At 41.8% G+C, this 15,470-nt stretch overlaps 1 protein-coding gene across 32 annotated transcripts in view; it reads left to right on the forward strand.

The window, feature by feature from the left end:
* The window catches only part of STN1 (STN1 subunit of CST complex), a 43,582-nt gene that overhangs the window by 11,259 nt on the left and 16,853 nt on the right, over nucleotides 1–15,470 (forward strand). For 12 of the 32 annotated variants that reach the window (XM_080822983.1, XM_080822995.1, XM_080822980.1 and 9 more), the window contains exons 4-7: nucleotides 3,041–3,109; nucleotides 8,416–8,583; nucleotides 9,325–9,439; nucleotides 12,713–12,884. In XM_080822983.1, coding sequence (XP_080679109.1) covers nucleotides 3,041–3,109; nucleotides 8,416–8,583; nucleotides 9,325–9,439; nucleotides 12,713–12,884 — 524 coding nt within the window. Of the gene's footprint in view, nucleotides 1–3,040; nucleotides 3,110–8,415; nucleotides 8,584–9,324; nucleotides 9,440–12,709; nucleotides 12,885–15,470 lie in introns of all 32 variants that reach the window. The other 20 variants (XM_080822982.1, XM_080822994.1, XM_080822971.1 and 17 more) reach the window with 4 other exon arrangements.

Genomic DNA, 15,470 nt, shown 5'->3' on the forward strand with positions numbered 1-15,470 from the left:
ACAGAGCCCCTCTGGTCTTTGATTGTTTTTTAGGTCACATGAAAGAGGCTATTCGAAGATCTTCATCCTGGCCCTAAAACCAGGCCAGTTATTGTACCTGTGACCTAAAGGGGCTTCACTTAACCCCTTTCCCATTCTAGAAATATTAAGGAGATAGGTATGACTGTTCCCCAATAAATGTTCTCTTCAGGGTGGAGGTTAGAAGCAACGGGACACATCTGTGGGCAGTGGGAAAACAAAAAGCACCTGAAGGTTGGGGTAATTGAGAACAGAAAGAAGTTTAGTTCTTGTGAGGCCTGTTCAGGGGCGAGCTACACCCTCCCTGCTGTCCTCAGGGCCAGCTTGGCTCTTGGGCCACCAGCCAGGCAGCCACTCCTTGCTGTCCTGGGTCCTGCTCCACCTGACTCACCATAGTCCTGTCCTGGGGGGTGTTTCCTGTTCCCACTGACTCATTCCATTGCTGAAACAAAAGGCCAGCCGCCCCGGCGGTGCTGCCCAACTGGGGAGGATGTTGTGCAGCTCTGCAAGGATGCTCCCTTTCCGGGGCATTCCAGCAGCCAGATCTCAGGCTGCCGGCTCCCAGCACCTGTTGGGAGACGTTGCAGGCCAGAAAGTCCAAGGATTTGGTGGCCGTGCCTGGCAGAGCACTTGGCAGCAACTCAAGCTCATACCTAGAATCCTGGGAGACTATACGTTAGTGTCTTCACATTTTCTAGAACAAATGTTCATGTGCTCATGTTTTTACTTTACATGATAAACCAAGATTTTACACTGGCCAGAGAAGTGGTGTGCCTAGAGGTGTCATACAGTTGTTGTTGTTTTTTTAACTCAGAATGTCCTCATTGATTTATTTTAAAATGACACTCATATCATAAAATAAAATTTAAAACTAGAAAAACTTTTACTGAAGTACGTAAAACTCATGTGAAACCCTATAAATAAGATAAAAACAATGTCACTGTTTGGGTGAACATCCCTCCTAATGTTTTTTACTTGTTCCTAGTATTGGAGAAATAGAGATGTGTCTTATTTCCTTGTACTATTATGCATATTTCCTTCTCTTAAAATCTCTGAAATGAGGCTTATAATCAGGATGTACATTTGGTGTGGAGTTCCTTTCCAGTGTTCCAGAAAAACCCTGCTATTATCGTTTCACTGTCTTAAAATCATTTCTGTCAGAATACACTACTTAATGTTTTACATAAATTAGATTATATATAAGATTTCTTTTTTAAAATGAAGCATGATATCTTTTAATAGCAGTGAACGTAGATCTTCATTATAACTTTATTTTTATATGGTATGCCACTGTAATTTATTTAACAAATTCCATATTTATAAGCATTTAGATTATCTCCAACTGACAATATTATAAACAATGTTGCAACAAACAGCCTTATACAAGATGTATAAATCTGTGTGTATTCTGTTTTTCTCTTCAGGATAAATTTCTAGAAGTAATTGCTAAGTCGAAGAGTATATACATTTAAAAAATCAACACGTTTCCAAACTTGCTCTTTAGAAATTTGATATGAATTTACATTCCCACCAACAGCATATGAGGGTATCAGTATTTTTAATGTTTGTCATTCTAATAGTCGAGAAATTATTTAAGTTTGTTCTTTTTCTGGTAACTAATGAGTTTAGTGTACTGACACATGTTTATTTGGCTATTTTTATATCTTCTGTAAATTATGTATTCTTTCTCCTTGCCATTTTTTGTCTGGTGGTTCTGATCTTTTCTTTATTCATTTGTATGAGCTATCTATCTATCTATCTATTTATTTATTTGAAAGGGGGGGCAGAGGGAGAGAGAGAATCTCAAGCAGACTCCGTGCTGAGTGCAGACATGGGGCTTGATCTCACAGCCTTGAGATCATGACCTGAGCCAAAATCAAGAGTCAGATGCTCAACGGATTGATCCACCCAGGCGCCCCTGTGTGAGCTCTTTATATATTAAGACACTAGCCCTGTCATTCGGAAAATTGCTGTAAGGTATTAATTTTTAGTTGGTCATCTATGTCAGACTTCTAAAAATGAGTTCTGATCTTCAAGTCTGGCTAAAGAAGTCTCTTCCAACCAACTATAAGTCCAAGGTCCAAACGTATTTACCCATATTTTCTTCCTATCTTTTTAAGTTTACCTGTTTTACATTAAATAAAATCTATTTAGAATTTATTTTCGTATAAGAAATATTTTTCTTGGTTTCTGCTTCCAGTGCAGATTTAAACCAGCAATAAAAAAATTTGCCTTATATTCAGTATTACATGTGCATTTACAACAGTCTCGCTGATGATTTTTTAAAAAAAACCACTGGTCTCTTTTTTGAGTTTTTCAGAAATTAGAGAAAACACCTCTTAAACCAAACATCTCCAGTTCCTCTGCAGTTATAAATCCATGTACAATGGGAATTCTGTGTGTGTGTGTGTGTGTGTGTGTCTGTGTTGCACTAAGGATAAAATAAGCCAAAATTATTTATGTGATTAAAGTATAATTATGTTCCAGTATGAAAACAAAACTTTGGTCTTCTGCAATATGCTTGGCTTTCCTTATGTCCCCTGCAGTATTAAGGACTGAGCAGAAGCTCATTCATAAAGAGAAGTGGGATGCTTTGTCTTGGGAGGCTGTAGAGCTCGTGAAAGAGTGGATGGTGAGAGATGGTTGCCCTCTGAGTCTTCTCACCATGGGCTGTATCAGCGCACTCTTGCTTCAAGGTGGGAGGTCAAGGCCCAATTTGCATGTTAGCATTCATGGAGATCTCTGTACTTAAGCTCCTGAGGACGATGAGGACAGGAATCACCAGTACCCCCATGGTGATCCCACCTTGGCTCACGTATGACAGCGAGCCGTGCAGACAGGCAGTTCCCATTGGTGGACCTGCAGACATTACTTCTGAAAATAGAAGGAGAGTTTCACAAGGGGTTTGCCCAGCCAGGCTATTGAAAGATGCATTTTGGGGTATGGCTGAATGCGATGACGACCCGCTCATTCACTCGCGATGCTCGGATCTCTCTTCTGCCCTTTTGCACTTCTCTTGCAGTGGACGACAGCACTGGAGTTATCAATTGTATCTGCTGGAAAAAGTCGAACAATAACGAGGCTTCATCAGGTACTTTCATTTGACGCCCTCCTCTACTTTCCAGCTAACCAATGGTTTTTACTCAAGGGGGCTCATCAGAACAGCTATAGGGCTAAGTTTACATATTTGTCCACTGGTGAATTCTGTGGATCAGCCTGAAGCACTAAACCCGGAGCTCTGGGCCCTCGGCTGACTGATGTCACAGAAGAGCAAGTCGTGTTTCTTTCTGCCATCTCCTCTTTGGTGCTCACTTCCTTCTGAGCCTGCCTGCCAGCGTGGGACCAGGTTGCTGGGAGGTGGAGCATTTCCTTTTTCTGTGGTCATTATCACGGAAGTCGAGGTGTTTTAGCCTAGTTGCCAGTCGGCTCAGAATCCCCTTGTTCCACGTGTAACCCTTGACCAAAGAAGGTTTTGGAGATTTTTCCTTTTACATGATGGCCACTAACTTCTGTGCTACCATGATCCAGATTTTCTGAAATCTCAAGGATACCAGAAATTCTAAGATTGATGAGAAGGTAAATAGGATTCCTTTGATGTTAACTATTGAGTAACATGAACTGAAAAGAAACTTTATTTATTGTTTTTAAAGATTTTTATTCGAGAGAGAGAGAGAGAGAATGAGAGAGAGCATGAGCAGGGAACAGGGGTAGAGAGGCAGAGAGAGAAGCAGACTCCCTGCTGAGCAAGGAGCCTGATGCGGGCTCCATCCCAGGAACTTGGGATCATGACCTGAGCCAAAGGCAGTCACTTAACCAACTAAGCCACCCAGATGCTCTGGAAAGAAACTTTAAAATTGTGTATTGAACCCATTGACTGTAACTGAAACAGCATTTGGAATTCCTTGAGTATATTTTAATAGGCCCTAGGGAGTTTTTAAAGATAAGTTCATAATTTAAAAAAATATATTGGACAGTACTGATGATCATTTTTGGCTCTAGAGAAGCGACAGCCACTGGGACCTTGTCTTCCCGTCTTGCAGCACACACAGGGCAGTGCCATACACGCTGGGGTCATTCATGAAATACTGCCTGCTATTCCATCTAACATCTGTATCCATCTCCTTGGGTGATACACGGTGTCTTTCCTCTTTGCCATTACCTGCCAGGATCTCAGCTTCTTTCTTTGACTGTCCTGACCAGTGCACTGGCTCTTGACTTAATTTTTGGGCGTATTTACATTTAGAACTTGGCCACCAGTTTCCTATGACTTCAGTGTTCCATTTCCTTCTTTGGGAACGTCTTAATCATTGGCACTGCTTTGCTTAGGATGCTTTATAGATTAAAAAAAAAAAAAAAATTAAGGGGCGGCCAGGTGGTTCAGAGGGTTAAGCCTCTGCCTTCAGCTCAGGTCATGGTCTCAGGGTCCGGGGATCGAGCCCCACATAAGGCTCTCTGCTCAATGGGGAGCCTACTTCTCCCTCTCTCTCTGCCTGCCTCTCTGCCTACTTGTGATCTCTCTCTGTGTGTTAAATAAATAAAAATCTTAAAAAAAAATTTAAGACGACAGGTTTTTATATGGCTGTTTCAGAGGTAAGAAATAAACCTATAAGACAATCAGATTCTTGAATTTTCATATAGCTGTGTCTAGGATATTAAAATCAATTTGCAGACTTAAGGTTTTAGTGTTGTCAAAACCTTCAATCAGAGCATGTTGTTTGAATATATGTGCTCGTTTCAGGCCATGGAGCAACAGACTTGTTCTGTACAGGGTCAGGTAAACAATGTTTTCTGCTTTGTGGGCTCTCTGGTCTGCACCTTGATTACCCAGCGTTGCCATGGTACACAGAAGCAGCCACACACAGTACATACAGTAAAACTTTATTTACCAAAACTTTATTTACCAGGTTGTGGGTGGATTTGGCCCAAGGGCTGTAGCTTGCAGATTCCTATTTCAGACATTGTTTTAATTTTCAAAATCAACTCTTTTTTTTTAAAGAATGACCTTCTTTTTTAAAGAATGACCTAAAGAATATTGTGTAACTTATATTTAGTCATTTTTTAGATAAAATGGCTACTAATACTGAGAGTGAGATTTTTAAAAGATTTGTAAGTAGATGAATAGGTGAACAGTCACGGTGGGCAGCCTTAGTTGGAAATTGCTTTGAGAAAAAAGAGAGAGTAGGAATACAAGGAGAAAGCCCAAAAAGGATTCTCATCGTGTTACATACGAAGTGATTTTTTTTTTTAAAGATTTTTATTTATTTATTTGACAGACAGATCACAAGTAGTCAGGCAGGCAGAGAGAGAGAGAGAGAGAGAGAGAGGAGGAAGCAGGCTCCCCGCTGAGCAGAGAGCCCGATGTGGGGCTCGATCCCAGGACCCTGAGACCATGACCTGAGCCGAAGGCAGAGGCCCTAACCCACTGAGCCACCCAGGCGCCCCCGAAGTGATATTTTTAAATTATTCCTGACTAGCCCATTCTCTCCTTTTCATCTAATTGCCCTCAATTTAAAATCTTTCCCCTGGAACGTGGCCAACGAAGACAATTTTTTTTAAACAAAATTTAGTCTGAGTCAAAATTTTGTTCTAGTCCGTTAAGGTGTATGAGAATAGGCCATTAATTCCTATAAATGTCCTGTTGAATGTACCATGTGGACTGGCTTGTGAGACAAGTTAAGAAAGCTTGGCCCTTGATACTAGAACTTTGGGGGGGGGCGCTATCTTCCAGCGTGGAATACGCTGCTTAAAATGCGGTTCGGGCAGGCTCCAGCCATCTCATTAGGTTCACCAAATTACAGAGCTCGAGCCGTCCTTTTGGGAGTTTGGCTCACCCTTTAAATGAAAGCTGGGCCTCGTTCTCAGACCGGCTGCCTGTCCAATCACCTCAGCAGTGCTGTGGGAAGCATTTGTTACGACGTGTTTTCAGTTCAGCCCAAGTACAAGATGGCTGGATGGGACAGGAACACAGATGGAATAACATTTTATAAAGTAACACTTGGGTGTTTTTTGAAGAAAGCCGGTAAGCTGAGTACCGTTAATGCCGATAGTGTCTAGATTCCTAGGTGTTGGTTACTGGATACAGAGTGCCCTGTACTCCGTGGGTTGCTCTTTCCCCGGATAGAGTAGATGCGGTATAAGAAAAGTAGTGCCTTTTCACTTTACAAAGCCACAGTCATCTAAGCTGTATTAGATTAGAAAGACAGTGTGATCAATAGGCTAATAGAACATTTGTTCATTCATCATAGGAACACTAAGTGTATGACAGACCAGAAATAAATCAAGAGCAGGAAATACATGAGCATTTAACAAATGTTGTTGGCTCAGATAGATAAAAACATTTTAAAAAGAGGTGACCATGATCCGTTATCTTCCAGCTTGCATGACATAACCCAAAGAAGATGGAGTATTGTATTTATCACAGCAAATATGGGGGCACATGTTAAACTCTGATAAGTGCTTAGCTGTTAAAGCACCAAAAACTATCATCAGTGACAATAGGATAGACTAAACATTTTTTTCAAACTTTTATGTAGTAAAATGAAATAAAAAAGCATAGAAAAGCAGTGGAATAGGGGGAGTGGATGTAATTAGCCGAAGTGATAAAGCTTCCCTAAAAATTTTTCAGAAGTTAACATGAAGTATTCAAAAGACACAAAGGATACATAGAATGAGTAAGATGATTCCTTACACGTAAAGAAATACAGAGAGCGGATCATCTTATATAAAAACACAGAGCCTGTCTGGCAGTTTAAAAGCAAAAATAAAACATCATGAAATCATTATGTATGTTTTAAGGTACTAAACATCCAAGCCAGTGTAGGAGCTACAAGTGTGCGTGCATCGCTGGCCACACCTTGTAAAAAGAGAAGGGTTGGACTATTTCTTTCTGGCAAACCTTCTGACAATATGTAATGAACTGTGAACCTGTTTTTAACTTTTCTGTCCAGTAATTCCCAACAAAAGACCCCAAGAAAAATACATAATTTTGTCTAGAGGGCTTCATTACTCATTTTTTACAAATAGCTGACATTTATAGACCATTTCCTGCGGCTCTGACATTGTGCCAAACCCATGATGTAAGGGTTAACTTAGATCATGTGCAACAGTTCTGTGTGCAAGGTGGACTGTGTTGTTACCCACAACTCATAGTTGAGGCAACCCCAGCGCAGTGAGGTTAACAGCCTGCCCGCGGTCTCAGAGCTGGTAGGAGGTGAGTGGAGATTTCACCCTGGTCTGTCTGACTGCGTTATCCAAGTGCTGACCTCTAAGTCCCATCCGGTGCCAGTGATTAAAGCCAAAATAAAAAATTACAGAAAGAGGGGAGAATGGGATATTTAACGCGACTAGCTCATCAAACTGTGGCCTGTTAACACGCCAGTGCTCCGCGATTTTTTAAAGTGCTTGAGTCGTATAGATTCTGTAGATACACATGTGTATCTGAACTTGGGCCAGGCAGAAAATCAGAACATCGAATTGTTTACACACCCCAGCTGTAACTGGAAAACGCGAGAATGCTCATGCGGCAGGCAGCAGAGAATAAAGAATAATAAGCAGGAAGGGGCAGGAGTCAGGGACCACCTGGATTCAAACTGCAGCTTTGTGGCTGGCTAGCTGTTTTACTTTGTGCAAGTCGCTTGACCTCTCTGTGACTCAGTGTCCTCCTCTATAAAATGAGGCCAAGAATGAATGAGTGTAGCGGTGAGGTTTAGGTGTGCTGATCCACTGTAAAGTCCTTAGAGCAGCTCCTATAGTACCCAAGTATTCACAGCTGTGCTTACTATTTAACTAATACAATTTGAAATTAAACTTAAGTAATAGAAATTACTTAGAATTGAATGTGCATTGGGTTATTTTTACCATGAAGTAGCTTAAACTTAGGTTTTAAGTGGTGTGAGAATGTGTGTGTGAGAGAGAGAGATCACCGCAGTTACCCAACAAAGATGAGAGGCAAGAGATTAGGGTGTTGGGTACCAAGGTGGGAAATCAGCCTGAGGCACATTCGCCTTCCCCATAAACAGAACTGCGTATGGAGACCTGGGTCCCCTTTTCTCCTATGCCAGACTTGTCTTCATGCAAGGACACTTTAAAGGGTTGTTGAGAGCTGTTTCTGCCAAACCCAGATGAATCCTAGAGGGCACTGGCAATGCAGGAGCAGGGGAGAGCATGTTGGAGCCCTGCCAGAACTTTCTTACTCGGGTTATCAGGCCTCCTAGACTCTGTTCCCATTATCCTACTTTCGAATAGTTACAGCTTAGGTTTTGTGTTCAGCAAAGGATTTCAGAAGGGTGTGCAAGTTTCTTACAGTAGAGCGGCTTATCAGAAGGAGAATGACCCAAAACCATCTCACACATGTGGTGCAGTGATCATGTTATGCTTTTGTCTCTTTTCTGGTCCTAGCAACTACAGCTACTGCAACCCTAGGGGAGCTGACCTTAACTTCACAGCTTAAGAAGCTGCAAGACACCATTGAGCAGAAGACAAAGATCGAAATTGGGGACATTGTCCAGATCAGAGGTTATGTCCACACATACAGAGAAGAACGAGAGATTCGTGTCACTACTTACTGTAAGCACAAGTTATCTCTGCCAAACTGGTTGGTATTCTGGGTGTATGTCCAGTAAACTCTGGGTTTGCTGAAAGTCAAATGGTGGAAAAGATTCAGATTAAAAAAAAAAAAGTAACTCTTTACTGGAGGAAATTTTATTTCATAACAGGCTTTCTTTAGAAAAGCAGCATTTCTTAACTTTATTTTGAAGAGCAGTAACTAGAAATTGGGGAAGAAAACCAATGATGTAGTATATATACCTGGCAAATTTATTTGGGCCACATCAGAGCTAATGTACTTTGAAGTTTGAAGTGGCAGTCCACTTAGGGCACAGTGTTCATATTCTTTAAAATGATGGAGATTTCTTGAACACTGCTCAGTCCATTAACTTTGAAGGAAAAGAGCTCATTGGAAATATGATAGTCCTACACCCCCTGAGTGATACGTTTTGCAGGGCTCTGGCTGACTTGGGTTGGAAATCCCACGGATGACCCCCGTTGTTAGCCATTGTAACAGATGGGTGAATAAAGAAACGTGCTTTCCCTGGTTCCAGTCTGCTGCTGGACAAGCCTGTGATTCTGAGGGCATTGCATTCCCTCTCAAAGGATGACTGGGACCCACACTAAATGTGCATCTAGAATGTATGCTCCTTGGGCACCTATAGGAAGGGTGACCCACTGGGTGCCTAGCAGCAGTTTGGACGTGGGAAAGAGCTGATCTCATTGTATTTCTATGGCACGTTTTCCCCCATGGCTTGTTAGATAAAGTGGATGATCCCGTGTGCAACATTCAAATCTCGAGAATGCTGGAGCTGCCCCGTATCTACAGGAAGGTTTACGACCAGCCTTTCCGCAGCCCAGCCCTAGAGCAAGAAAGGTAAGCTGTGGCCTCTCCCTGCTGAAGATGTGATGATGGCAGTAAGGCCAAGCAGTGGGCGCCCAGATGCTGGGGCGGGCCAGGGTTCAAATCCTGAATGGTCCACACTCACGGAGGGGCTCCGGGCAAGTCCACTTACTCCTCATATGCCTTCATTTTCTTACGTGCAAGGTGAAGATAATAGTACAGATATTCTAAGGTTCTTGTGAGGAAAATGTGTGTGTAATAGGGAGTCCCTGAAGGAGTACAGGGAGCAGAGAAAATGTATTTGAAGAAATAACGGATAAAGTTTTTCCAGGTTTGCTGAAAACTATATAAATGCACAGATCCAGGAAGCTCAATGAGCCCCCAAGGCAAGAAACCAAAAGAATGCGCTGCCCTGGAACCTCAAAATCAAAATACTACACTATGACACATTCTAACAAAAAACTGTAAAAAATGATACCCGTCATTCCCAACCCAGACTGATTTTACTTTCTTGTGTGTGGAGGGGGGGAGCAGGAGGACTAAGAATATATGTATACTCGTTAGTGTCTGCATCAGAGAACTCTGAGAGCTGCCAGAAAACCAGTAATAGCTTCTTCCTACGGGTAGAACTGAAAAAAGTTTAGAAAGGAGACTTCACTGTGTACCCTTTAATTTTTTTTTCTAAGATTTTATTTTGAGAGAGAAAGAGTACATGGAGCTGGGGGTGGATGGGGAGGGGCTGAGGGCGTGGGAGAGGAGGAGAGAACCTTAAGCACACTCTGCACTGAGCACAGAGCCTGACGCAGGGCTCTGTCTCACGACCACCAGATCATGAGCCAAGCCAAAAGCAGGAGTTGGCCACTTAGCCGACGGAGCCACCCAGGCACCGCGCCCTCCACTGCCGCTTTAATTTTTTTAAACATACATATGTTACATATTCAAGAAATGTATGTTAAAAAAAACCCAAACTCTAGACCTGTGGGAAGTAAGAGTGGAAGCTCCCCATTTTCCTGCCTCAGTACCATTCCGCAGAGGTTGCCACCATTCATAGGTTGAGGTGTATCCTTTTAGACATTTTTCTTCTGTGCCTATACAAGCATGAATATTCACCCATATATTTTATGGGTTGTCATTTGCTTTTTAATACAAATGGGAACATACTTTATATACCATTCAGCAGCTTGACTTTTTTTCAGAATTTCTCATGAATATTATAGTTCCTAGAGTCCTGCCTCATCCTTTTAAATGACTGCACAGTACTCACTGTACGACTGCCCTTTATGTCAGAAACAAGCATTATTATTGAACAGACTGATTACCAGTAATGTTTTTGAATCAGTGGTCAGAACACTCCTAAAACACAAAAGTCTAGGACCAGATGGCTTCACAGGTGAATTCTATCAAACATTTAAAAAAAGAGTTAATACCTATTCTTCTCAAACTATTCCAGAAAATAGAAGGGGAAGGAAAGTTTCCAAATATTCTGTGCTGCAGGCATTACCCATCACCAAAACCAGACAGACACACTGCAAAAATAGACAACTACAGGCCCATATGCCTGATGAACATGGATGCAAAAATCCTCAACAAAATACCAGCAAACTGCATTAACAATGCATTAAAAGGATCATTTGCCATGATCATGTGGGATTTATTCTGGGAATGCATGGATTGTTTAATATCCACAAATCAATCAACATGAGACACCACATTAATAAAACAAAGCATGAGAGTCGCGTGATCATCTCAGTAGATGCAGAAAAGGCATTTGATAAAACCCAACAGCCATTCATGATAAAAACTCTCAACTGAGTAGGCTTAGAGTGTACATAGCGTAGTGAAGGCCATATAAGAAAACCCCACAACTAACATCATATGCACTGGTGGAAAACATCGTCTCCTCTCAGATCGGGAACAAGACAAAGAAACCCACTGTTGCCCCTTTTCATTCAACATCATACTAGAAAGCCTAGCCATAGCAGTCAGGCGAGAAAAAGAAATTAAAGGCATCCAAATTGGTAAGGAAAGAGTTAAACTGTTGATATGTGCAGATGACATGATAACTATATATAGAAAAATCCTACAGGCTCCACCAAAACAAATCATTAAAAGTACAAATGAGTACTGTATGGTGACTAACAACATAATAATAAAAAAAAAAAGAAACTACAAATAAATTCAGTAGAGTTGTAGAATAAGAGTTAACACACAGAAATTGGTTACATTCCTATACACTAATAACAAAGCAGAAAGAAAAATTAAGAAAACAATTCCATTTACAGTTGCACCAAAAAGAATAGAATATCTAGGAAAAAACTTAACCAAGGAGGTAGAAGACCTGTACTCTGAAAACTATAAAACATTGATGAAAAAATTGAAGGTGACGCAAATGGAAAGATATTCCATGCTCATGGATTAGAAGAATTAGTATTGTTAAAAGGTCCATACTGCCCAAAGCAATCTATGGATTCAGTGCAACCCTTATCAAAATACCAACAGCATTTTTCAAAGAACTAGAACAAATAATCTTAGAATTTCTATTGAACCACAGAAGACCCAAATAACCAAAGCAATCTTGAGAATGAAGAACAAAGCTTAAGGTATCACAATCCCAGATTTCAAGATATGGTACACAGCCACAGTAATCAAAACAAGTATGGTACTGACACAAAACTAGACACATAGGTCAGTGGAACAGAATAGAGAGCCCAGAAATGAATCCACGTTTATGTGCTTAATCTCTAACAAAGGAGGCAAAAATATACAATGGGGGAAAGTTTAAAAATTGGTTTAAAAAAATAAAAAAATTAAAAATAGAAATACCATATGATCCAGTAATTCTACTACTGGGTGTTTACCCAAAGAAAACAAAAACACCCCCATGTTTATCACAGCCTTATAAACAGAGGTCAAGATATGGAAACAAGCTAAGCGCCCATCAAAGGGGAGGAGTGTGTGTGTGTGGGGGGGGGAATGGACAAAATGGGTGAGGAAAGTAGATACGGGTTTCTAGGTATAGAATGAATATGTCTTAGGGATAAAAGATACAGCACAGGGAATACAGTCAGCAGTACTGTAATAGCTCTGTATGGTGACAGATGGTACCCGCGCTTGTGATGAACGTAGCGTAGTATAGACTTGTCGGTTGCTGTGTTGTACACCTTAATTTAAAAGTGGGTGTCAGCTGTACTTCAGGCAATCAAACAAACATCAATATAGTGTCACATGTCCCAGCCGAATTTCTGTTTTAAAAAGAAGCAAAGGTGATAGTTTTCTGCAGGGCTTTTCAAAACTTTCCCCCAGCAGTGATCCAGGTGCCTTGGACCTTGCCAATCTCACGTGTTTGCTGAGTGAAAGAGCCAAAGAATTCCTTGTGGAGAACAAAGTGCAAACCTTTTACCAGCAGGAATTGGAAATTGTGGAATCTCTGTTGTCCCTTGCCAATCAGCCTGTGATTCATAGCGCCGGCCCTGAGCAGGTAGGTGCAGCATGCATACCCATGTGAGAATTCAGGTCCCCTGTCCCGTATGTGCAGCTCAGAGGTGTGGGCGAACATGACTGTGGCATGGACACTCAGAGGGTAGACCCAGGGCATAGAAGTTCTGGTGCTAGTCCATGTGTCTCTTCTGGAAAGGTCACTGACCACTAAGAATTTGAAATGAGAATGCACCTGCCCTTTTCCCTCCTCACTTAATCTCAGTAAACTTAATCTTTGGGTAGGGGGGAAAAAGTAGTATAAGGTTCATACTCTTCCTTAGTATTCATGAGATGAGTGTTTAATCTCAGGAGCAGGGAATAAATGAGAAGAGGCAATTTTCTTTCCAAGATTATTTATTCAGCAAGATGATTTTTTAAAAAAGATTTTATTTATTTATTTGACACAGAGAATAAGCACAAACAGGAGGAGGGGAAGAGGGAGAGGAAGAAGCAGGCTCCCCGCTGAGCCCAGAGCCTGACGCAGGGCTCGATCCCTGGACCCTGGGATCATGACCTGAGCTGAAGGCAGTTGCTCAACCCACTGAGCCTCCCAGGAGCCCCCAGCAAGATGATTCTTGAACCAAAGTTTTTAATGACTTGCGCTCTCTTCATCAAAATAAGGTTATCTTATTAGGAGTTGTATAAAGACCAAGTTGTATTCAGTCTGGTTTATAAGTAAAAATTTCTAGAAACAATCAAATAATTTCTTACTCCTCTGAAAAAGAGCTATCCCTCCCCGCCCCCCCATGTTACAGGTGAACTTAAGTTGTTCGGTGTTTATTCACTTGTAATTAAGAGTTATTTGAAACTTTGGTTTTAGGCTTTCCCTTTCATTGTGATTCTCAGGTTTTTTGTTGTTGTGACACCATTTATTTTATTTATTTTATTCCACCAGGGAATGATCTCTCCTGAAATGTCACCTTCTTGCCCTCCCCCTATTTTCTCTGATAGCCACCTGCTTCCTCACTGTGTTATCACCCTGTTTTCATATCTCAGGATATCACTGGTATTTACTTGTTTGTTTGCCTATTCCTCTGCCAGAATTTAAATTTTACAAGAGCAGAGGTCTTCCTTATCTTGTCTTCACTCTCTAGAACCATGGCCCAGAACAGGGCTGCCATAAACTAAGTTCTTGATTATTTGTTGGTTGAAGGAATGAATAGTTTTAAAAATTTAAATAGGCCCCGAAGGTATCTAGTTAAAGTTTCCTTCCCATCCTCCCTCGTACCCCCTTTCCCCAGAGATAAGCACCATTACTAGCCTCATGAATATCCTTCCAGAGAGAGTCTGTGCATTTATAAACTAGGAGTGGTTATATCCCCCTGCCTTTTTTTTTACACAATCGGTAGCAAGCTAAACTCTAATCTATACCTAGCTTTTCACTGAATGGCTTGTCTTAGCCTTTCCTAGCCATTCATACAGATTTGCCACTATAATGATCTCTTGTTACATGTACCATAATTTATTTAACCACTCTCTCCATTTCTGGACTGTTTAGAAGTTTTCCGGTCTTTTGTCACTGCCAACAGGGCTGCCGTGAACACCTTGTTAGGTAACATAAGTTACTCCTCGTGATTCTGGTGGAACAGATACTGGGTCCTCACCCTGACCTCCTCATCCTGAGCCACGGCCGCTGCTTCTCAGTTTGGTTCACGAACCTAATTATCTTCTCTTGGCCGCAGGCTGTGTGCCCGGTGCCCCTCGATGTCATTCTCAGAGACCGGGATAGCGTGTCAGGGATGCCCCAGTGGGGAGGGCCCGGACTGGCAGCTGCCTTCTGCGACACCGTCACTCCCTCCTTCACAGCCGGGGCCCTCCAGCTGGCCACCGTCCACAAGATTAGCCTTCCTCTCATGTAGTCGTCCAGAGGCAGCTCACCGCCAAGTTAGCCCCATAGCACTTCTGACCACTCTGTCGGCGTGTTTGGAAAGAAACCGAAGCTCAGCAAAGACCGCATTCTTCCTGTGAACCCGCTTTTCTGTCAGGGCCAAGGATTCTCTCAAGGCCTCTCCATTCAAAACAACCGTAGGGAACTTCTGGCGTGATATCTTTCTGAAAATGCTTAGAGCAGAAACTTACATCTGCCCTGTCATGTATGTTTAAAGAGATATGAATGTGGCACTTTGTTTTGTCTTTGGAAACTCTTTTCCATCAATTATGAATTACTCCCTCATATGACTCTGGTCAGGGAGGTCAGCGTCATTAAGTTGAATTCTGCTTAATAGAGCCTAGGAGACGAAGGATGCTTTACAATGATGGTGAAACCCTAGATCCTTTGGCACTTTCTGTTGTCATACAGATGAAAGCTTCACAAAAAAAATTGTTGTGATCGTGTTATACAGTTTAGAGGCCAAGGGAGAGGGAGTTTGAATGTCCCCTGCCCCCTTTTCTTTTTCCGTAATGGCCCTTCTCAGCACATCCAGAAACTTGATAAGCAGACCTTGCAAAACCATTGTTTCTTTGACAGCTGGATAAATGTGGAGTGTGTTTGAGAATGAAGACTATATATATATTTCAGAGATCCACCCAGTTCCTGACCTGTGGCTCGGAGAGGCCCGCTCGGGCTTAGCATGATCCGCCAGTCACT

The sequence above is a fragment of the Martes martes genome, assembly GCF_963455335.1.
Source record: "Martes martes genome assembly, chromosome: 14".
NCBI classification, from domain to species: Eukaryota; Metazoa; Chordata; class Mammalia; order Carnivora; family Mustelidae; genus Martes; species Martes martes.